Raw genomic sequence first — 22633 nt, forward strand, 5'->3', positions numbered from 1 at the left:
CCGACCCGGTGTGAACATGGAGATAGGCTGGGAGAAGGCTCCGCATTCAGTCCAGTGAGTAGCTGTGTAATATCGAGACGATCTCCCTTTAAGATTTTTTAGACATTTGTATCAAACACGATTAACCTTGGATGGCAATTTCCAAGCCAACCATTTCGCCAAAAATAATACTGATCCCAATGACGTGTCGATATGGGGAGACAGAGGTTATTACCCTAACTATTCAGCCTATCTAAAACGTTGTGGTTTTGAGGAGGTGTCATCGACTGAAGTACGTGTTGTTCAATTGTCCTACGTCTTTTCTTTTACACACTAAATTTCCGCATCCTACCATGCTAGAAATCCATTTGCGGGCACCTCAATTCCATCAACAAACAGAATAAAGTCAAATTCAAGGGTATGGACATCAGCGGGATCGTGAATTGTCAATGCTGCCATGTATTCGTGCGATCCTCTGTAAATTTGAAGTGCGGCGAGAGGCAAGTCTGTTCTGGTATGGTAGCTCCTCTGAAAACCCGCTTATGTCATTGCTAGATGGGTATGTGTTGATGAATGTCTCAGTAGAGGAATCAGACAGACGCTCCCCCCTCAACCTAACCAAAAGGTGGGGCAGATTGTGGTCAGCTATGACTCCATGTGTTCCTATTGCAAGAAAATAGTGGAACGATGGACAAAATTACACCCAACTCTTGCTCCGCTTACTAAACAAATGCGCTGGGTGATACCTGTTTGTCACTGCCGCAATCACACTGCCAGTTGTGAGCCTCTGTATCTCTATGTCTATAAGGAAGGTGTCGGGGAGTTCAAGGGTGAAACGGCAGAGCAGATTTGGGGCTTCCTAAACGGAATTGGTCCTTCAGTACGACAGATGAGCTTAGGTCGACGCGAGGACACACTGAACCTGTGTATTGGATCCTGGAATTGGAGGAAGACTGTTGGGATAGGTCAGTTCAGTTTGGGGTTTACAGTACTCTGGTTCATTACCTAGCCCATTAGGACGGCAACTGTACAATGAAATTGGTGACCTCAAAATTCGATACGTGAAAAACCGAGACCACCTGCTCGGACTCTGCGAAATCCATGGGATGAAGGCAGTACAGTGGTCTACGATGGACAGATCGCCCCGAGTGGATAGTACGAAAAAATTGTCTGTCAAATCGGTTTACATGCACGACAACGATGTGAAGGGTAGGTAATTCCCCCTTAACTATCCGCTTACTCCATTGATACGCATATTCTTAGCACCAACGCTGGAGTCACTTGCTGCCCAACTGCGAGTCGCCTCTGAGGAAATTGAAACCCCCTCCGGGAAACAAAGGATGAGCGTAGCAGCTAGATATCTCGAAGACGGCACGGATCTTATGTTGACTCAGTCAGTGTGCTTGTTTCGCGATCACACAAATCAATCTCAACAAACATATAGAGAACACTTGAGGCGACATATCCGTAACCAGTCTGAAGGCTTACCTGATACCAAGGAACTCCTCAAGCGTAGAAACAAGCTCGCCCTGCGTCTGGGAGCCTTTCGAAAGGAGCAGGGGAAGATCATTTCCCCGGATGCTGCTTTGCAGTATACCCTGGGCCTTCCTTGTCATCCAGAAGAGGAGATTCTGTGCATGCCGTGCGACTTTGATGAGGAGGAACGACTTCAATTCAAGCTAATGCCTCTTGCTAGTCGACAGGTCAGGCTTGTCAAAGGCAGGCTCTTTGACATAGTCCGCGTTTTAAGAAGGGATGTGCGTGTCCTCACTGCTGCCCGCGATCGGAAATCCAAGCATGACCGTGGTCAGGCTGCCAATACTCGGTCTACGAACCAGATCCACAGTTTGCAGTCAAAGCGGGACGGGCATATCCAAGACTACGAATTTTTGCGGGGGACATTGCGCAAGTTGGGAGCCCTTGACGAGGATGAATGGCCCAGGCTCAGAGTCGAAGACACATTCCGAAAGTCCACCGAGCAGCGTCGCCTACCTGGTTCGTCACGGATTGAAGAAGGCACGCTTTGGAAAAACATTGGAGTCTCTCGAGTTGACGATGCTGAGTTGGGAGTGCAAATGGAGTTGGGTCAATTACAACTGAATTCGGAGGACGAACCAAGTTGCAGCACTGAATTTCACTTCGGTGAGTTATCTCCTAACAGAGTCTGAAATCTTGTGTTAATGTCTCTACTAGGCACGCGGATGTCCAGAGCTCAACGTGACTTCCTTCACGTTTCTTAAATGCATGGCAGTGACATTTCCACATTTCAGCGCGACCCCAAACTACGGACTCGGTGCCACAGAGGACTGGCGACAGCAAGAAACCGTCGGCCAAGAAACAGCATTACAAGGACGTCGAAGAGTCCACAATCGAAAGCCAGCAACGGGCACGCAATGACGGATGGATCTGGACGCCAGGAAAGTTAAAGAGGATGTCGCTAGTGGAGATCCAGCAATGGGAAGACACTTGTCAGTAATATAACGACACGGCGTTAGGTTAAACGTCTGACTATTGCTTAAAGCTGACCAAGTTCAATACTTTCGGGCTGAGGCGGACTACGAGCGGGTCCGTGAAGAGCTCGAGTTCAAGCATAGCTGCTTCGGAAACTCTATACGATATTTCTCCGAGAAACGGGACTACTGGAAGACCTTAGCTTGCACCAGCGTTATATGTGGGCATATTGCGTATGCAAAAAAGCAAGAAGCAATGTATGAAGCTCTCCGGGCTGACTGCGAGACCAAATACAAGCTATGCGGCATTCCAATGCTTGTCAATATTCCGGATGGAAAAATTCTTGGAGATCAAGTCATGCTGTTCCGGGAAATGGAGGAGAAAAGGTTTCCCTTCAATCGGTTCGTCTTTCTGTTATCTTCCCCCTTATAATCTGAACTTAGTCTCACTAGATACGCTGAGCGGCCTTGCTTCCGCGATCCTACTGTACATGTAACCGGTTTTGGAGACACTCGTGAAGGAACTGAAGAAGGCAATACCTCATCCTAGGCCAGAATCCTTTTTACATCGAGCCCCGATCTTAGAAGACAAATAAACGGTTCGCCTTGCCTGTAGTTCAACACGTTCAATCTTGTAGATACCCATCCGGACTATAACGACGCATTGCCGGTATGATCTTTCTAGATAACTCGTATGGACTGTAATGGTCCAATGCCAATAAACCCTTGAACGTGTCCGGCCTCTCCGTGGTTCAAGGCTTAGTAACTGCTTCTGCGCAGACACAAAGTCGGCAATGGGATGTAGGCGATGATTGGTTTCTGGTCTACGCCAGGTTTGGGTAATCATGTCAAATTGTTCGCTTTGCCTCTGAAAGCTCGTGGAGCGAAGGATTGACCCGTCCCGGTCAAAACTGGACGTCGGAAAGTCGCGTTGAGGGCAAACCCCCGGGAACACCGTCGGATGCCATTCGCATTTCTTTCGCGACCTCTGAACTCATATACAGGTCTGTTTCAAGGGTCAAGGCTCGAGCGAATCACCAAGACCTCGACATGTAAGACATCCATCTCCTGAAGACGCAGTTGGATTAGGTCAGTGTGGTTGGGTACATTCTTTTTATCATTTCAACATTCATTTCATTTCTTATGTGTTTCGCTCCCTGGGTACACAATCAGTGCCCGAAAATGTTTCTGTTAGCTTTGAAGATAAAACAGATCTTTTAGTGTCTTCAACTGATGTCCAAGCTAGTGTCAGTTCTCAAAGCACCTCCCTCCATCTCAAGGCGACCTCCATCTCACAGCTCCTTGATTGCAAGGAGCCAACACTGTTACCGGGTACAGATAGCCTTCCGAGCCATGATATCACGCCTGGCACCGATATCTGCATTGAGCTGCCGAAACCCTTGAAGAGCTCAACTTCGTCGTCAAGTTCCCGCCCATCAGATGGTCAATTGAACAAAGCTTTCAAGTTTGGGAGAATGGTATCGAAGACTTCCCCCGAGAAGGAGAAATCACCCATGACATTGTCTGATATAATTCCTCCCCTATCTCGTGTTCGCACTCTCTCCGATTCCTCCTCCGCAGAAGTGGACGACTCAGTTCTCAAGTCAATCTTGGAGAAAGCAACGGAAGTTCCTAATCGTCAGAACGTTCCCCGACCACGAGTGAATTCCGACTCTAGTATCAGGGTTCGAGCGAGGGGTAATGTCCAATCGACCATCCAGTACCGTCATTCTCGCCACGAATCAGGTATGAGCTTCATTGGGTTTGATTCCTTCGAGGAGGTCAGGCGCGGATTCGAGTTCCATGACTATCGGCCAGCTTTCTATCCTCCGAGCACTACCAATACTAGGCGGAACGTTCATGCATGACAGGAATCCACTGTCAGCTTCGCTTCCGTCTCCTCGTATGGTTTCGTTCTCAACAACGGGGTTCCTGATCCATTCGACTACGGATTGCCAAGCTTGCGAGAGAGGCCTTCCTCTGAGGATATGTCATCTATCTCCATGAGCGTAGACGACACATTTTCATTCATGCGTCATCCATCTTATCGACGAAGGCGCATCGAAAGCGATGCCTCTAGCTTCTACTTCAATCCCATTGCTCCTCCAAATGCTCGTGGTCATCGTCGCCAGGAATCCAACATGTCCGTAGTTTCCCAAGGTCCCCCTATCAGTCTTTACAACCGTAGTGCGCACAGACGGAACGAATCTAGTGCTAGCATCAACTCATCCTTTGGCATGCATGGCGCAAACGCACGTACGTCTTGGGTGCGTCATCGCCGAGGTGCATCAGCCGACTCCGTCGACAGCAGTCGTTTATCCGTTGTGCAATTGGGCAGACCTGGTATCGGCGACAAGATGTTTGACATGCCTGACTATGGCGCACCACTCACATCTATCTCGGCTTCTCCAGAAAGTACAATGGGTGAACAGTTTGGGAATCGGACTACTTATGATTACGACTCCATTCTCGACGATGATCAGCAATCCGCTACTGTTGAGGATTCGTTGTTTGAACAAACTGGCAACAGGAGCAGCATTTCTTCGGACTCCGTGTTTGGCTATGATGACTCGGGCTCTCATCAGTTGATGCCTACTACGCATTATCGGCCGTTGTCCTCACTAAGCATGCAGAGCAATCACGCTTCCATGAGGGAGGATGACACCATGATCAGTGTATGTAACTTTCCATTAACTACTATACCCGACCCTAACTCGGTATTCATAGATGCTTGGTGGCGGGCATGTTCGCCGTTGTTCTGTTGGTTCCGTCATACAAGCCTCTCCATGCGTTCGCGTTGGCAAACGGAAGCAACCTCCGGGAACTCAGGTTAACGAAAAGGAACCTGGCCATGTGAAGACCCAGCCCTCGATCGCTTCCACTTCTTCGTCTAAGGTCGGAGGCGAGTGTATGATTCGGGCGAAGAGAGGGGTATATGAAAGACAGAGTTTGGAAGAGGGTGCCTTGATGGCGGATGGAGAGGACCTTTCATTCTCTCGTAAGTTTTCTCAGACGAATTCTAGCAGCCTTATTTCTCTAATTTCGGTTTGACAGTTGGTTCCCTGCCAGTCTTTTCAAAACCTGCGCCCACTTCACGCTCACGCTCCAGCACCTGTACTTCGATTTCAAGTGGTGCCGAAACCCCTCCATTGTCATCCGCAGATGGTTCGTCTGCGTCTGAAGGCTCCCAGTCCAGCATCGATATCGAGCAACTCAACAGGATCCTCTCCAACACTAGTCATCCGGCTGCTATCCGCCCTAGGACTAGAGCTCGTGCTCGAGGACAAGGCCATCGTCGACGTATATCTCAAGCGAGAGCATCCCGCTCGTCCGTATACGAGACAATCGAGGAAGAGCTCTGGAGCGAATCCTCACCCGATCACTCTGTGAGCATGTCGAAGAACAGCCCTACCGCAATCCAGCCGGTATGTGTTGTGGACCCAGATGCGGCCTCCATTCACTCAACTGACTCCTTCTGGCACGACGAATCGCGTGTCGCTTCTTTACGGCGTTACAACAAGTTACGACACGAAGCGGAACATACGGTCAAGGAGAGCCAACGAGTTTGGAGCGATACACCATTTTCGCTTTATGCGTTGCAGTGTAAGTGCTGTTTTTCTCTCCTTCCATGTGTTGCGTTCTGACTTCTTCACTCTAGCATTTGATCCACCCCGGCATCCTGCTGGTATGCAAGCGTTGCTAGCAGACTCTGTGCAGAACTATGGGCCATTGCCCTCAGAGCTTCGCCCTCGCCGTCGACGTACTTCTTCGAGACCTTCGCCATACCCTCAAGCGAGGACAAGCAAGGTTTCCATGTCGCAAGAGTATCTTTCCCATTCGCCTCCCGCAGTACCTCTTCCACCTGTTCCTGCCCGTGTACCCAAGCTCGAGGATTCACCGCTACAGCTGAAATCGGTCAACACAAACATTTCTTCAGCGAATGCCAAGACGTCTTCCCTGAAACTCAAGAAGGTACTTGCCGCTGTGAACAACAACGCCGAATCTTCGGACTCTTTCAACCCGTATATTGCGTTCGGACAAGGTGCGACCTCGTGTAGTCTCTGCGGCTAGACGCACAACGTTGGGTTGGTCTAAGAGAAGTACCGGTAAATCGTCCTCGGATCTCATGGAGAATTCTGGCACCATGATGACGTGAGTTTCTATCATTTATTTAGAGCTCTCGTCGATTTCTGACAGTTTTTGATTACAGACCTGGCGAGACCCTTCGATTGAGTCGACCTCGACCAAGAGGAAGACCAACTCCTGCTCGTCCTCAATCTGTACGAGTTTGATCGTCTCTTCTTGTCCATCTTTCAAATGGTTATGCTCTGCAGTTGGGAAGGTTGGGCTCGATGGTCAGCCTTCCTATCTACGTTCCTATGCCCTATGCCTCAGTGCTTTTGTTACGTTCACCTTCTTTAAATTTCCTCTACGGCCTCCCACGTTTTTTGTTTCTTCACGCTGATGCTCACGACGAGAAGGATAATGACTGCTCACTGCGTCATGTTCACCACGTTTTTGTTATTTCCACACACGATTCTTAACATTACGTTTTCTGCTTTATTTTTCTCCCCCTTTGCTCTGATTTACGCGCCTTTGTCTCCTATGGTTCTGTCATTGTTGTTTTGCTATCGGCCACTGCTTTTGCCCCCTTGCTGTGTCCACTTGGGGGTTATTTTCGTTTCCTTTTGTCTGTATAGTTTGTGATGATATAAGACAAAAGTACTGTCATGCCTCAGAATACAATATCGATGTATCTTTTCGTAGAACGAATATATGTGCATCAATTCCTCGCTAGTGACTTGCCGGTAAGATATCAGGACGTGTGCTTGAGAGTCGGAACTCTGGTATACATAGATAGCGATGTAGCACATAACTTCTACTACGCAAGCTACCCCTCTCATGAGGTCACTTGCCTGGCCCGTGCGCGCCGGTGCCCGTTATGATCTCCTAAACACTGACAACGCTCTGTTGTCTCTCCTTCTTCATCATTGACAATTTATCACACCCATCTTCTCCGATGGCCGACCCACTATCCGCAGTGGTAACCGCTCTCAAGTGCAAGCAGATCATTCCCGAAGGCTTCATTCCCTCAGTCTTGTTCTCCATTATCCTTCTGGAAAAGAAGCTACCTTGAGCACAGAACTTGCAAGAGAAGACGCCTTAGACGAACCACAGATTGACTTTACGCCCATGGTTATGTCCAACAAGGCAGCTGGCGATTCGACGAGCAGTGAAGGGGAGACGATGTATACGTTGGTTATTCCAGAAGTATGTCCACTGTCGCTAAGTAAGGCTTTTCATAAAACAGCATCATGGTCAATACCTGTCATTCTGCCAGAGTTGGCAAGGTCATCGCAGGTGAGTCACTTGTACCTTGGATCAGCAGTACCGGCAGTTCCAATTTCGGGGACCATGCCGTATAATCTATTTATCTATCTGTAGGCCCAATGTAGCTCCAAATATTATCGGTTTTGCTCACCATTGAGCTTGTTCGGTAAGAAGGTAAATATATACATACAAATGATGATTGGCGCCCCGGCGTCATTGTAACTTGCCTAAATAGTAAATTGCCTACCAGTAGGTTTCGTACAGCCACATTCACACGTCTGCCCGAGGTAATTACACCTACTTTGAACTACAGGACTAGTGCGTGAAACCGGAGTACTGATGGTCAGGATGTCATCGGAATACACGTATCCTCGTGACATGCCTCCTACATCCTCCTCGATATTCTAATGTCCAGAATATGGCTGGCGTCTATGTATTCCAGACATATCCCAAATATATTTCCGTTATAATTTGGACTTAAACAATTTTTTCTCACACATTCGACTTGCAATATAAGTTACCTCGATCGCGACCGCCAACGTGTACCTCTTATCGCGAATCATCAATCCGATTTCCTCTGTCCATTATATGTTGGTTTCTGGGAGTTAGGATGGGTTTGGGTTTGGGTTGGGTTGGACTTATTATGCCCAAGGTGCGTCCGTCAATGCACAATATTATTGACTGTTACGACTTACAATTACGCAGGAATACAATTTGAATATGATTGCAGATGTCAAAGTTTTGGCTTCGGCGGTACCGTTTTAGGGTTCAAGGCGCAACAACATGGAACTTTACCTTCACAAGAAAGCTTATGGAGTAATACACAGGAAAGAAGTGGCAGAGACAGCATTGAGATATATACGCTATCAAGTGTTCTAGAAAATCTCCGCACAGTGAATGCACAAACGGGGACTGGGGATTTGGTGAGCACACTGTGGGGTAACATCGAAGAAGCGTCAGCTAAGAGCTTGAAGCCGCTTTGCGTGCTAGACAGCCTCAGCTGATGCTGAGATGTTCCCAGTGGTTCTAAATTTCAACAAGATTTCAATCCCTTGCAACCTATTAGGAGGATCGAGCACCGACTTCGGTCAGCCCAGCTGCTGGCAGCTATGCTCGCCTCTGTCATCTGACAACGCTCCACAGAAAAAAAAAACATGTATACAGACAACTTAGCGCACACGGTTGAACTGGTCGAGTTGAACCAAACAATGAACCACGAACTGCCGGCCGGTTGAACTCATAGCATAGTTCAACTCGGCCACCAGTTCAACCTTGTTGAACTCGGTTATCTCTAGCTCATTATGTTTTAACATATTTGGTTCTTCTGTATGGTTCGAACTTCAGGTTGAATTTCTCTAGTCCAATAATAACAGAAATGGAGCAAGAATTCTTGCTGCAAGTAATTTTGAAACACTTAGAAATTCCCTTATAATACCGCGTATCCACAGTCTATCGATGGCCTGCTGGTGTAGTAGTTAAGCCTTCTATATATGTACGTGCCCTATATGCTATAAATAGAGAGATAAGTGATATCATTCCTGCTGTCGTGGGTTCGAATCCTGCACTGCTTTAACAAATTATTTCTTTTACTTCTAAGCTGGTTCAACCGCAATTCCGCCGAACCAGTTCAAGCTCAGTGTTATTAATTAATTAATCCGTAAGCATACAGTTCAATACGTAATTGAACCTTAGTTTGATTATGTGCGCTTCGAACCGATATATTCTCAACTAGGCTCGTCCTACTTTTCCGCACAGAGTTCATACATAATCACAATCACAATACATTATGAAGGTGCTGGAGAGTCTCTTCTCAATCCGAAACTGACCAATCTACGAAAATCTGAGAACACCTCTCGCCGCTCCCCTCGAGAAGCATCCGACGCGTTCGCTCCAGTAGAAGGTCCGCTAATGGGAGGAGAGGTGAGTCCAGCGAATATTTTGTCTTGCCCTGCCACAGGATGACTAGCCAGTGTACCGAGAGCGCCACTGGAGGGATCCATGTCTAGAGAGGTCAAGAATGATGTACTTTCTAGTTCCTCTTTCGTACTTGTGATGGTGACAAAACGATCTAGAAGGTGGTTTTCATCGTTCTTCGGGACCCCCTTGAGGTCGAGAATCTAATTCGGACGAGTCAAATAATCGCAATGAATGAATCGAAAATGAATGGTGACCTTCTGGAAGTTAGAGAAGGAAGCATCCCCAATCAGTAAGGTATAGTTGAGAATGAAACCTTCTGCCGGGTCCTGTACTGGCCATGAGCGCTGACCACAGTCACCAGAAACAATAAACTTACGATAGGCGTCACGATCACTTTCAATAACGATTCGAGTCTGCTGGTACTTTTCGCAAGCGAACGTGTATAACTGTCCGCCGCATGAGCTTGGGCCTGACTACCGATAAGAGGCGGCTATTACCTAGTCGTGATTAAGTTCTCTCCGGGCATCTTCGACAAGAACGCTTTCACTGTTTGTAGGTCGATCAGAAGCTATCAAAAACTTCAGCATCCAAAGTCACAAGGTTGAAAGACGCGGCACTAGTACATACCTGCTCAGCCCCAATCTCCTTCAAAGGACGACTTCTGACCAGAGAGTTGGTAAATTTAGCGACGAGCAAACTATGGGCGGAAAAAGTCGGTCAGCGGAAGTATCATGTGTTCGAGTGCGATCGCTCACCTACAAGCCTTGTCAAAAAAGTTGCGAAGGTACTTTTTCTGCTCTATAGTAGGTCGGACCACTTCAACAACTTGCTCTATAGATCTGATCAAATCGGCAGTATACGCTGAAGGACCCGAGACTTGGCTGAGAGTCGACCACGGAGAGCGAAGCATTGCACTGAAAGCCGGATCGCAGGCAGCTTCAAGCTCCCGTAATTGGATGACAATCGCCGAAGATATCACACTATGTCAACTATATCAATCGTGTGCTTCAAGTTAACGTCCAACAAAATACCTGAGAAAGAGATCACACTCCTCCTGGAAGGAAATCTTGTCTTTGAACTCATTATTGACTTTGCCTTTGACCTTGTCTTCGAGCTGAGGAAGCTGTCAGTAAACAACTGGAATATCGATAGTTCGTCTCAACTTCAAAAGCAGTGCTTTGACAGTAATCCGCTGTGTTTATAACAGTGGCAGCTTGTTTCAACTCGCTGACGTCAAATCTCGACTCTGTTGACCTGCGACTTGCAACCGGCGGTCTGTTGAATTAAGTGTTATTGACAGCGACGAGAAGCGCTTCATATTGCATACCGTTGTTTTAAACTCGCCCCGAGAACCTCCTCTGCATTTGGGAGGGATCAGAAAGCAACGAAAGTGAAATACTTGTCCACTGACCAGCGTATATCTTGAGCCACTTCTTATGAACATTGTAGAGTTCGAATAGGGACTGTCCAGTGGACAACTTTGCACATTGCTCCAAACTTTGTCCGTAGAAGTAGAATAACTCTGTTGATGACGGGAGCACTATCATCGGTGAAGAATCATTGCCCTGGCCTTCTTCCGTAGTAGATGCCTCGAGCGAGGCTCGAGGCGTGCTTTTCGGAACTTTGGTTTTGCGATGTGGAGCGAGCATGTCTGTCAGTGCCCTGATAGGCGAGTCAGCTGCGATAAGGTAATGGTAGACCTCCTTACTTGTCTTGCGCATCCACGAATACTCCCATGTGAGACTCAAAGGAAGTTTTAATCGACTTTGGCGGACGAGAAGTAGTGGTGGCGGTGTGTTGTAACATATCTTGAAACTGTAACAAGACTGAGAAACACCACTGCATGGACTGCAACATTGAGACGCACAGGTGTAGCCCATTTCTTGGACATGGAGGACTCAAATTCGCTCACTATTTGTAGGTTCTCCAAGAGGAGTGTAACGGTAATAGGCTTTCCGGCCCCCGAAAGGAGGGTCGTGATGTCATCCCTAAACAGCCGTGAAGGTCACTTTGAGGTTTCCAAATGACTGCATGTTTAATCACCTGGTTACTTCCGTGAATTTTGCCAATAAATACCATTCTACCCTCCATTCCCCAGGAAATACTCGTCCTTGTTCAAGCTCATGATTTTGTAACAAACGGCGGAACCACGCAAACCTGCGAGAGATGTTGTCCAAATGACCAGCCTCGTCGGATGTGCGAAATATTCGTCGATATTCCTTCAATTCAAGAGCAACATATCTCTCGATCAATTGAAAACGGACGTCTGGGCCAAGAACATCCACAACGTGGCAAGCGTCTGCAATGACCGTAGGCCGGACAGGCTTTGAGGGATCCTGTAAATAACTGAATTGAACGAATTATCATATCATTTGCTACTTTTTGTTAGCGGGACTTACAACATGTCGAAGTCTTGATCAATGAGGGCTCGTATATTATGCTGAAGTTCTTGTATACGCTTCCATATTTGCATGATACGAGGAATCGAGATGTATTGTTTGAAAGAATCGGAGATCTGTTTGACGGCCTGCGGAGTTCATTAGTCGAGCATCGTGATTTCACACCTGGGGAGACGAACGGCGAGGGTCTGAGCTATTTCTCCGTACTTCTTTTCCCTCACAAGGTCTTCCAACTGAGTCAATGCACTGACTTCAAGGATGTGAGGATAGGATACCAAATCGAGAAATTGGGACATACCGAGCATCTGCAATCTCTTCAATGTAGTCATACTCAAGATGAGATTCTTCTTCGCCAAATCGAGCACCTGAATATCTTTCGTGATACTTCGAACGACTGCTTCAGATTCTGTAGCCTTCTCACGAATACGCGACATTTGACCGAGTAATTCCTTTGAGAAGATATTAGAGCCCAAGCAACCGGAATCTTATTGCAACCTACGTACTGAAATCATCTCCTGGATGAGCTGCATCCTGTCCGGATCCTGATTGCGCTTCAATTCTTGCCGCAAAGTTTCCAACTCATGTTGAAGGTCCTGTTTCGTTTGAAGGAGCTTCTCTCTAACATTTTCCGTCTGTGCTAGTGAAGCCTCTATGCCTGCATGAGCTTGCCGAACGTACTCACTCATGTATTGGACTCACCGTCGGGGAAAAAGTTGTTCAGTACTTCCTCAGGTTTGAACTCGCTTGAGAAAGGTTCAAACGGGTCAGAAGATTGGGTCTCTAGGACGCGTTGGATCGAAAGAACAAGTTCGCGAGGCAGCTCATCGTTGTACTGCTGCATGGATGCGAAAAACACGTGCCAGTGGGCCGTACTCTGAACCTTGGTTCTAAAGTTAAAGACTATCTTCCGTAACGTTAATGAGCCTGGCTTGCCAGGTTAAGGTGTATCGGTTAATTCGTAGACGTAGAATGATTATAACATGGATAGAATACAGATACAAGCACAAAGGTAAAGGTATCCAGAAGTGAGGATCTAAAGCTAACTGAAACATGGAAAGAGTGGAAGGGAATTCGGAAGAAACAAGGGATAGCTAGGTGGGAAACATCCAGCGGAAAGATCCACCACCAAAATAAACCAAGCAAGTGTTATAGTTGTACAAGTTCAAATAAAAGGTTACAGATAGCGCGATAGCAACATGGGTCCGTACAGATGAAAAAGGAATCGCGGTGGCTAGTGATGTGAATCACGAACTCTCGGACCAAGTGGGCGTCGACTTTGAGAATTTAGGAGATCGTTGGACAGACTTCGAGTGTGCGTTCGAGTTTGTCGGGTAGTAACAGGCGCAACAGGTGTCGGTGAATCAAATAACAATGGTAAACTACCGCGACTCATTGGTGCAGATGCTGGCGGGTCAGCGCCGGAGGTATTCGTTACTGGCTGAGTGGGAGTCGGGGGAATAGCAGGTAAAGGAGGGTGAGGAGGTAAATGGAATCCAAGTCTCCTGGGGAAACCGTTCTCTGAGATATCATCCGATTCACTTTGCCTGAAATGAAGGTCCGATATAGACATGGGAACACTCTCTACAGGAGATATTGGATTCAGTTCTGAGAGGTGGATTTCAGCTCTACTGCTACCATTATTTTCAGCGCCAGGGACGACACCGGGGAAGATAGGCGGAGATGGCTTATGACCTTCTGGGTGGTGTGGAGACGCAGGGAGCGACGTCGGGAACGGGAAAGAATACGAAGGTGAGGAGAGATCAGCAGACAGTTGGGAAGAGGGAGATGATATAGACTCTTGTTGATTGTGGGAACTAGGTGTCGTCGTGCTCCATCTGCTTCGTGCACCCACTGGCCGAGAAAAAAAAGAGGTACTTTGGGGACGACTACCTCGCGAGGACGCGTGTTCATTGGACGTGCGTCGAGACGCGTTGGAAGAACCAGCATTATCAAAATCAAGGAAGGAGGGAGAGTCGATTGCCGAAGATCCGGGGGGAGAGGAGCCACTTTGAACAAGGGGAGCTAGAGGAGTCAATCTGAATGAAGCCTGAGGCGGTTTAGGTAATGGTTTGACAACTCCGGAGGTGTTCTCTTGTCTGTTTGTTGGTGAAATCACTTGATCCTCGCCAAACCTGACCGACATCCTGTTGGGTCTAGTGGTTGCTGTGAAACCACGATTATCTTGGGCCGATCGGGGTTGTGGCGGAAGTGGATGTCCAAAATCAATTTGGAAAGGACTACTTGCCCTGACATCAACGTACTGCACTGGATGATCAGGTAAGAGGGTGGCCGATTTTGGTTCCCTTTCAGTAGTTGGAACGGATGTGGACGGGATAGGTGGAGACTCCTCTAACGTGCTCAAATGTCCAGGAAAACTTTCATCCGTTCGTCTGCTGGGATAAACGCCAAATGTAGCAAAGCTGCTCACACTCTCGCTTGTACGAGGGCTTAAACCCCGTATGGCGGCTCTGGCTGTTGAGGCTCCCAACACACTTAACCCATCATCGTAAGTCCGCACACTTCCTCGATCGTCGGTTCGGGTGCTAGTATTCCTCGACAACCGTTGATTCCTAGACGGACGACTTTGAACCGACTCTTCGTATGAGCTCGCGACGTCCTCGACAAATACTTGGGGGGCTTGTTGCTGTGTGGAGCCGTCGCCGGATACACAGATACGTTATCAACAGAGGGGTCTAGGTGTTCCACATTATCATCTATTAACAGTAGGCCGTGGTTATCGGTTCGACCATGGAGATTTGGTGACGATTCGCCAGGACGGTTAAAGGAGAATTGATGGGATGCAGTCGAGGACGACGATAAATAAGACAGTGAGGTGATTCCAGAAAATGATGAGCGTGGTTGGAGATGTGATTCTGATGTTTTAGAGAGATCAGGACGAGATTCCGAAGGAGTGTGAGGTGGTGGATTCTGAGTTCGGAGGGGAGGAAGGTCAATGGTGTAGCTGGGAGTAGAGGAGGAGGACCCTTTCTTCTTGCTAGACAGCCAGCTTTTCAAGCTACCGGCTCTACTGCCCTTCGACCCACCATTCTTGGAGGACCGGGAGAAACTGAACGATCTTGCGCTGAGTTCCTCGTTTTCGGCCGCGCCATCCAGATCGAAGTTTGATGATTTACTTTTATCTTTTGGAGAGGGCGTGCGTCGAAATATTATACCCAAATCTTTACTTGCACTTGCACCTTCGACATCTCTTTTCCATCTCACATAGTCATCATTCTGCTGCCCGTTGAACCGAGGCGCGATGTCCAAGATCAAATCACTGGGTCCTGGCATAGGCCGGGTCGTCCGTTTCAAGAACTCCCGCCGCTTTTTGCGAGGACGATAAACAAAAAAGAAGAAGAGCATTCCCGTGATAACAAGGAACCCAAGAATGCCTGCAAGCGTTAATGCTGCTATGGTTCCAGGCGACAACGCGCTCTTGAAGGCTGCCCCCACGGGAAACACAGGCGATGAAGGCGTGCAGCTAGCATTTGCACTGCGGGGAGATGAAACCAATCAGAATCAGTAAATGGAAGTACGGCCTCAAGGCTTACTTCGGATCTCCGGAAGCGAAGACTTTAGCACCTCCCATCGCTAAAATCAATGCCCCCCCGCTTTCGTTTGTTATTTCATACGTGTGGGTTGTATTAGGATCGAGGCTGCCCGAGAAGAACAAGAGGGCGTTGTCCTGAGTGAACGACGTGCGCGCGGAGGACTGAGTTGTGATGTTGTCCAGTCTCACCGAGTAATTTGCGCCGGTTGGCAAGACTGTTCCCAAAATCTGAAGCGAAGTGCCTGTACAAAGATAGTTACTAAGGAGCTCCTGCAATGGGTCAAGAGTGATAAGCTACGACACCGTACCTTTGAAGGAAGCACACGCCCTATCCTTAACTGTATTGGATTGATGAAGCGACGCAGGATTGGAATGGTTCCAATTACCGAAAAAGCTGATGGTATTATCGGCCAAAGATTGTAAACTGAAATTGGAACTAGAGTAGAAGTGAGCATAAGTATACCATCGAGATGTGTGTGACCCTCACCTAGGTACAGGAGAGGTGATGATAGCTTTGTCGAAAACGATGAAGGACTGTGTTTGGTTCCGTGGTGCATTGGAAATAGTTTTGGTAGTCAATATAAAGGTATGATTGGTGTTCGAAAGACCACTAATGTTGGCGAGAATATGATTTATCGGATCCGGTGAGTAAGTTTGCAAGACATTATTGTCGACAGAGACCTGGTATTGAGCCTGGGTCGCTGATCCCATAAGCTGTATCCCAGTACCTAAGAAACATGTTGAAAATTGTTCGAAGAAATCTAAAGTTGGAACTTACCCTGAAAATTGATGAGGAAGGAAGCATCATTTCGAGAGGTGACATGAACGGTGGTGCTGTTCTCAACGTTAAGAGGTGCGCCACCAAGGCTTGTACTATTAAAAAGAGGATTCCAGCCGGCTGTGAAGTCGGGAGTCCCAGAAGTGTCTGCGAAAGGAAAATACAAGATCGTCGGAGACGTGTCGTCCACCACAATTGTATCTTCGTCGGCCATCTAATCATGGGCTATGCTGATTGTGAGCAGGAACCGATGATGGATGTGGATACTCCACAACGACCAAAAAAAGTGGGAAGATTCGGAGGACGTCCTTGACGGCAAAACAGCGCTCGTACCCGGTAAGATGGTCGTCGTCGTCGTCGAGAATAAGGATGATTAAATCTGAATGTCACCCGTCCTGCTTTCGTGTGGGAGTCGGGTAGAGCATCCGCGCCGCACGGTCACGTTTATGTAATGCTAAGGGCGCTCAACTAACCTCCAAGGTCACCAACATTCCTCCAGTGGCTGCTTCGATTTTAGGCTAACGTTACTGGCTACATACACAACAAAGCCCCCCAGTTTGTCCTTCAAAACCCCAAAATTCAATACAACCCGGCTAAATCTCCTTCCGCCACCAAGACATCTGGAAGCTACAAACCCCCGATTAATTGCAATTGCAGTGCTCCTGCTTGCTTGACATCGACCTACCTTCATGCGTTGTGCCTTCCAGTGTCATCCGGAATGCAAAAGGGTAGTGTGATGCAACCCTTGGCTCATAGTCTAAACCATTTGGGAACACCCATCTTCCTCCGGGCCATCGTTTCATACATTCGGAGTGCCTACCCTTCTCTTCCTCTAGATCCGGTCATCTTTCAATCCATCTTTGTGTGTCTGATAGCTGGAAACAAGCATTTGATTCTTCGTACATCTGAGGATGATGTTGCTCTTGTTATGAGAATTGCTGCTAAGGTGAGGTCTCGCCACGTTTTGCCATTCTGAGTGTCTGGACATCACCTCGACCGTGCTTTATAGATATTATCCTTAGTTTTTGGTTTGGCGACTCATAGGCTACGCATACGCGCCAAGGAGCCCGCTCTTTCCGCGTCTGTCGGTCCGAACTCCTTCCTCCGGTCGTTGTTCCTGCCCATTTTTCCTTCCAACGCAAACGTTGGGAGTAATGGGTCGATCTATAATTCGCAAGATGATTCATCCACCGTGACCGGTCGCAAAGGAAGGAAACGCCGGCAGAGGCGTGTCTCCTCACGTTCACACTCACGTCCAACTACTGGTCAAAGTAAAGCCAACCAGTTCCCTCGCTCTGTATCCTATCCCAACGACATATCGCTTCCAAAGCAACCGCCAACCGGAATAAACCCCGACCCATCTTGGGATCATCATATACCTCAAAGCCGCTCTACACCGTCAAACCCGTTTGCTTCCGATTCAGTCAAGTCTTCGTCCGCTCTAACCTCACCAACCTTTCCTCACTCTCATTCCGATCCATCTCCGATCCGTCCCCGCGATATTTCCAATCCACAAGTACCGAAAGCACTTGTCATTTCGGGACTGGAGAATGCAAGCTTCCTCGCCCAAAGAGCACTGACAACGGTACTGACCGAAAAGCAAGTTGTCCTTGACGGACTGATTCCGAATGAAGGCAGTGGCGCAGATTCCAGACGTTCGCGATTCATCAATGAAACCAAGGGTATCCAGGAACATGATATCGACGGTGTTTGGCCACTCCCGGACGACTTTTTTCTCCTATACGTCTGCCCACTCAATGAATGGGAGCGGCCTGACATCCACAAGACATTGGTCGGTTGATCTTCACATGATGATCTTTTAGCTGATATTATGTTTGCTAGCTGGACAAATTCGCCATGAGCGCCACTGTAACACTTCAACCATCAACACGTTCCGCCGCTAGTACCTTGTATCGTCCACATTCGTTTCGTGGATCTCCCGTATTATCGCCTGTTCCGCTGGGACCAAATCATGCGCCCGCTTCCTCACCTCCGTTTTTCACTCAGTCGTTACCTGCTCGTCAGTGGTCTCCCAGCCCACACGCCTCCGCAGCGGCGGTCAATACATCTCTGATTAGCATGCAATTCATTTATACTCTTCGGGAGGTTTGCTCAAGAGTTCACTTTCCTCCACCTCTTAATCTGTACCTATTAAATCTGTTCTCTGCCGCGACATATCATCCGCAACTGGAAGGAAGACTATTAACTGCGGTGTCGACGAAGAATGCCTACGATTTATGTCGTGCGTGGCGGGTGCTCAAAGGCGATCCGACCGGAACGGAACTTGTCGAAGATACCGTCCTCGTTGAGGATGAGGCCCCCGCAGATGCCCCGGGTAATGAAGCCATTGCCATCGGGAGCGAAGATATCACCCACTTCAATGATGATGCGGCGCACCACTTGGGGCTGCAGATGGAGTTGGGTAGTGATGAAGACGAGTATATTCAAGAGGATGTATTCGACTTGCCGATTCTCGAGGTAACTCAGTCAGACGTTGCGAGGATTGTCCCTCGAGTTATATCTCACAGAGTCAGAGTTCGTAATGGTCCGCAAGACGAGGTTCTAGCCAGTGCGATGTTCGGGGCAGCTCTTCCTTCCGATGATCTCGACGGCAGAAATCGTGCTGAGCGGGGAATACACGGGAACAAGATCACAGTTAAGGATATCCTCGTTAGTGTACTGCAGGAGGTGTAGTTCTCTATCTTTGTGAATGATGCACAGAAGTGGAGACAAGGCTCGACGATGACCAGCATGAAATACTTATGATTTTGAATGACAAATGAGCGTCTTTGGTTGTCCATAATTGAATTGTTGCGCTGCTGCCGGTGGATTCGTCATTCGGCCAATTGACGTGACCAATCTGAGTCAAAACCTAACATACTTTATTGCGCGGTCGCGAAAAGGGATCGGGTCGAATATTAATATTTCATCAGACCCACACCATCCTTACCACCACCTTCAATACCACACACAATGTCCTTGAGGCGGAATGGAAATGCTGAAGCTGGGCCATCCAAGAAGCGGCGGCTTCCAGGTGCCTGTGATCTGTGTAAGGTTCGTATTCTTTACCAAGTCAGCTTAAGCACGAGCTCATCTTCATGCTTTTCTGTTCGCTCCGTAGAAAAGGAAAAGTGAGTGGATCATGCACCCTCCCCCGGACCTATACTGAAGTTACCAGTTCGATGTGAGTATTACCGTATTTGATATAGGTCAGCTTCTGGATGGAGGTGCGTTTTTCTAGGCGATGGCAGTGAGAGGCCCAACGGTCACTGCACAAATTGCACGAACAGTGGGGTAGAGTGCACGCATGTAGAGCTCACAAAGGTAGGTCCATGCACAATGAACAACTGAATCTTGCTCACGTACAGAATGACAGAACCTAGGATCTGCGAAAGGGTCAGAATGTTGTTTTTCGGAAGGTGCTTTTTGGTTTGACGCATTTAACAGATATGTTGAAGGGTTGGAGTACCGACTTGAGAAGATGGAAATGTTGTTGAATAAGGCACGCCATCCCTTTATATCGTTCTCCAGTAACTGACGATACACGCAGTTGTTGCCAGGGGTTGATACCAATAACGAGCTGGACACTGAAGCCACTGAAGCACCACACCTCGAAGAAGAATCGATACCACGAAATGACCTCGATGAAACTGTTTACAAACTCGAAAAACTCGATTTAGAAACACCTTACTCTCGGTATTACGGGAAAGCAAGGTACCGATTTGTTTTCCATATCAAAGTGATGGCGCTAATACAATGATAGTGGTTTGTATCTTGTGGAGACAGCTTTGCAACACAAGGAGCATCATACCGGAAAGGAGGTCCCCAAAGTCCCAATGAAAACAGCGTTCTTAGAAGAGTTTTGGGAACCTCCCCCAGTAAGTCCTCACGCAATGTTATTGATTATTCTCTTATCAAGCTGAAACAGACCCATGCCTATGCGGTATCTACACCCGAGTACGATTTCCCCGAAGAGGACTTGATGAACGACCTCATTGATTTGTACTTTGTGAAGTACAATTGCTTCGTCCCACTCCTCCATCGGCCTACCTTTGAACGCTCTGTCAAGGAAGGACAACATCTTCATGACCATTCGTTTGGTGGTATCTTATTATTGGTGTGCGCCTTGGCAGCGAGGTACTCCGATGATCCAAGAGTGTTTTTGGAGGGGCCAGAATGTGCAAACTCTGCTGGTTGGCAATGGATTAGGCAAGTGCCTGTTGTCAAGGTACCGTACGGAAAGCCTTCACTGTATGACTTGCAAGCTTATGCGGTACGTCTGCCTCTATGGTGTTTTCCATCTGAGCTGACCTTTGTTTAGCTTGCTGTGCCATACTTGCAAAACTGTACATTATTCGTTCAAGCGTGGACTATGGTCGGCTTTGGATTACGACTCGCGCAAGACGTGGGTGCGCATAGTCAGCGAGGAAGTCGTCCACCAAACGCTCAAGATGAGTTGTGGAAACGTGCTTTCTTCGCCCTCCTTTTCTATGAACGTGCTCTCGGAAACTTTTTCGGCCGACAACCGAATCTCCATGAAGATGAGTATGTACTTCCATATACTTAGTCAGGGTTTCACCTCAGTTCACTCAATACCTTCTGAAGGTACAACGTCGATCTCCCGTTACCCGTTGACGACGAGTTTTGGGACTGCACTGACCCGAAGATGAACTTCAAACAGCCACCTGGCAAGCCTTCCTCTATAGCATTCTTTGGGTATCTAATTAAGCTCAGCGACATAATGAGTTACGCTCAACGCATGGTGGTAAGTAATGTAGTTTTTCGTGTTGTCGGCGTCTCAATAATTTTTCTTTCTAGTATTCTCTTCGTAAGCCAAATATTATAACGGGCAAACCCAACATCCAATCGGAACATCAAATCATAAGTGATTTGGACTCGGCTCTGAATAGCTGGCTCGATTCAGTTCCAGAACATCGTGAGCAACTCGTTGAATCGCAATCGATCAATCAATCTGATAACCTCTTTCCCCTCTCTAGTTAAATGGGATCCGAGCCGTCCGAAAGATCTTTTCTTCGAACAGTCAGCCTCTTTGTGGATCTTATTCTACAAAGTTCAGATAATGATCCACAAACCTTTCATACCGACACCCAAACGCCCTTCATCATTATCATTCCCTTCCTTGACGATATGCACCACCGCTGCTCGTGCATGCAGTCATATCGCAAGGGTCCTTCACGCAAATAACATAACACTTCAACTGAGACACGTGGCTACAGCGATGTTTTCAGCCGCGGTTGTTATCCTCCTGAATACTTGGACGGGTAAGCGGTCTGGGACGACAGGTAACATGGATAGGGACCAAGCAGACCTTCAGTCCATCATGGATCATATGAAGCAGTATCACCAGAGGTGGCCTCTGACAGCGGCATTTGGGTAAGAGTGTTCCACTTGTGCTGGATTGTTGGTTGAAGCCTAAGATCCCATTCCAGTGATATCATTATGGATTTGGCGAAAGTAAGCCATGTACCAATACAGGGACACAAGAGGAGGCGGTCTGCGGAAAATCTGAAGGAAGAGGCACAGAAGACGGTGAAGTCCTCACCTAAAGAGAGAACGTTAGCTGGATCCCGTCGAGCGTCGTCAAAACTGCTACAAAACCGCTATTCTTCGTCTCCGGAGATGTCTTCAGCCACAACGTCTTCTGGAGGATCATCTAGATTCCCTTCGGTATCGTCATTCAATTTTAGCCCGGAGCTTCCGGGTCTTATTGGGGACTTTTCAACGCCGTCGACCTCGTCACCGGCGAGCTCTCCCCCCTATCTTCCTGGCAATGGTGTGGACGGGTTACCGGATACGAGTGCGAGCGGTTACAGTGCACCTTCGTACTCACAGCAACTTGATATCGATACGTTATTTGCGTCGTTGCCTCCTATGAACGACCCTGCGATGTCGGTTTGGTCATCAACGCAGTTCGGTATTGAGTGAGTAGTGCTTGTCGTGTTCGTTGCCTGGTATCAAGAATGTTGACGGATGGTATTCTCCTCTCTAGGATGCAAGATTGGGCGCCGTACTTTACTAATTTTGACCAGGTGGACCAAACGACACCTGGATATCAGAATCAGACAGAATATGATGCTTCGGCTTTACGGTTTTGGTAATTGAATAGCATCTGTGAATAATGTGTTGTTTTATTTCGTGTACCTTTAAATGTCGATTCAGTGTAGTTGCAGCAACGGAGGAAGAACAAAAAAAATGACTTGAATAGACT

The 22633-nt window shown here is 47.8% G+C and overlaps 5 protein-coding genes across 6 annotated transcripts; 2 read left to right on the top strand and 3 right to left on the bottom strand.

The window, feature by feature from the left end:
- Positions 1-9462: 9462 nt before the first annotated feature.
- Positions 9463-12935, bottom strand: E1B28_000431 (uncharacterized protein). The gene is made up of 18 exons (XM_043146257.1): positions 12776-12935; positions 12580-12725; positions 12375-12525; positions 12256-12326; positions 12077-12204; positions 11721-12023; positions 11545-11665; positions 11386-11492; positions 11089-11339; positions 11005-11035; positions 10841-10952; positions 10709-10791; positions 10433-10657; positions 10305-10374; positions 10175-10245; positions 10054-10123; positions 9932-10003; positions 9463-9877 (listed from the first exon to the last, which is right to left on the bottom strand). The coding sequence occupies exons 1-18, from the start codon at positions 12915-12917 to the stop codon at positions 9545-9547; spliced, it is 2487 nt and encodes an 828-aa protein (XP_043014957.1). The 5' UTR covers positions 12918-12935; the 3' UTR covers positions 9463-9544.
- A 372-nt stretch (positions 12936-13307) lies between these two features.
- On the bottom strand, positions 13308-14219 carry E1B28_000432 (uncharacterized protein; the record flags this gene model as incomplete). Its single annotated transcript, XM_043146258.1, has 1 exon — positions 13308-14219. The coding sequence occupies one exon, from the start codon at positions 14217-14219 to the stop codon at positions 13308-13310; it is 912 nt and encodes a 303-aa protein (XP_043014958.1).
- Positions 14220-14569: 350 nt separating this feature from the next.
- On the bottom strand, positions 14570-16618 carry E1B28_000433 (uncharacterized protein; the record flags this gene model as incomplete). Its single annotated transcript, XM_043146259.1, has 5 exons — positions 14570-15569; positions 15628-15868; positions 15935-16062; positions 16114-16354; positions 16405-16618. 5 exons carry the CDS (start codon positions 16616-16618, stop codon positions 14570-14572), a joined length of 1824 nt encoding a protein of 607 aa, XP_043014959.1.
- A 242-nt stretch (positions 16619-16860) lies between these two features.
- On the top strand, positions 16861-19155 carry E1B28_000434 (uncharacterized protein). Of its 2 annotated transcripts, XM_043160697.1 has the most exons (3): positions 16861-17350; positions 17414-18196; positions 18247-19155. In XM_043160697.1, the coding sequence occupies exons 1-3, from the start codon at positions 17123-17125 to the stop codon at positions 19096-19098; spliced, it is 1863 nt and encodes a 620-aa protein (XP_043014960.1). In that variant the 5' UTR covers positions 16861-17122; the 3' UTR covers positions 19099-19155. The 2 variants fall into 2 exon arrangements, with proteins under 2 accessions (XP_043014960.1, XP_043014961.1); XM_043160698.1 differs by having other exon boundaries at positions 17414-19155.
- A 159-nt stretch (positions 19156-19314) lies between these two features.
- Positions 19315-22603, top strand: E1B28_000435 (uncharacterized protein). The gene is made up of 14 exons (XM_043146260.1): positions 19315-19458; positions 19526-19535; positions 19583-19588; positions 19646-19728; positions 19781-19906; positions 19955-20118; positions 20168-20282; positions 20333-20677; positions 20726-20949; positions 21010-21169; positions 21223-21340; positions 21402-21798; positions 21855-22346; positions 22415-22603. The coding sequence occupies exons 1-14, from the start codon at positions 19378-19380 to the stop codon at positions 22521-22523; spliced, it is 2430 nt and encodes an 809-aa protein (XP_043014962.1). The 5' UTR covers positions 19315-19377; the 3' UTR covers positions 22524-22603.
- Positions 22604-22633: the final 30 nt, after the last annotated feature.

The sequence above is a fragment of the Marasmius oreades genome, chromosome 1, assembly GCF_018924745.1.
Source record: "Marasmius oreades isolate 03SP1 chromosome 1, whole genome shotgun sequence".
Taxonomy (NCBI): Eukaryota; Fungi; Basidiomycota; class Agaricomycetes; order Agaricales; family Marasmiaceae; genus Marasmius; species Marasmius oreades.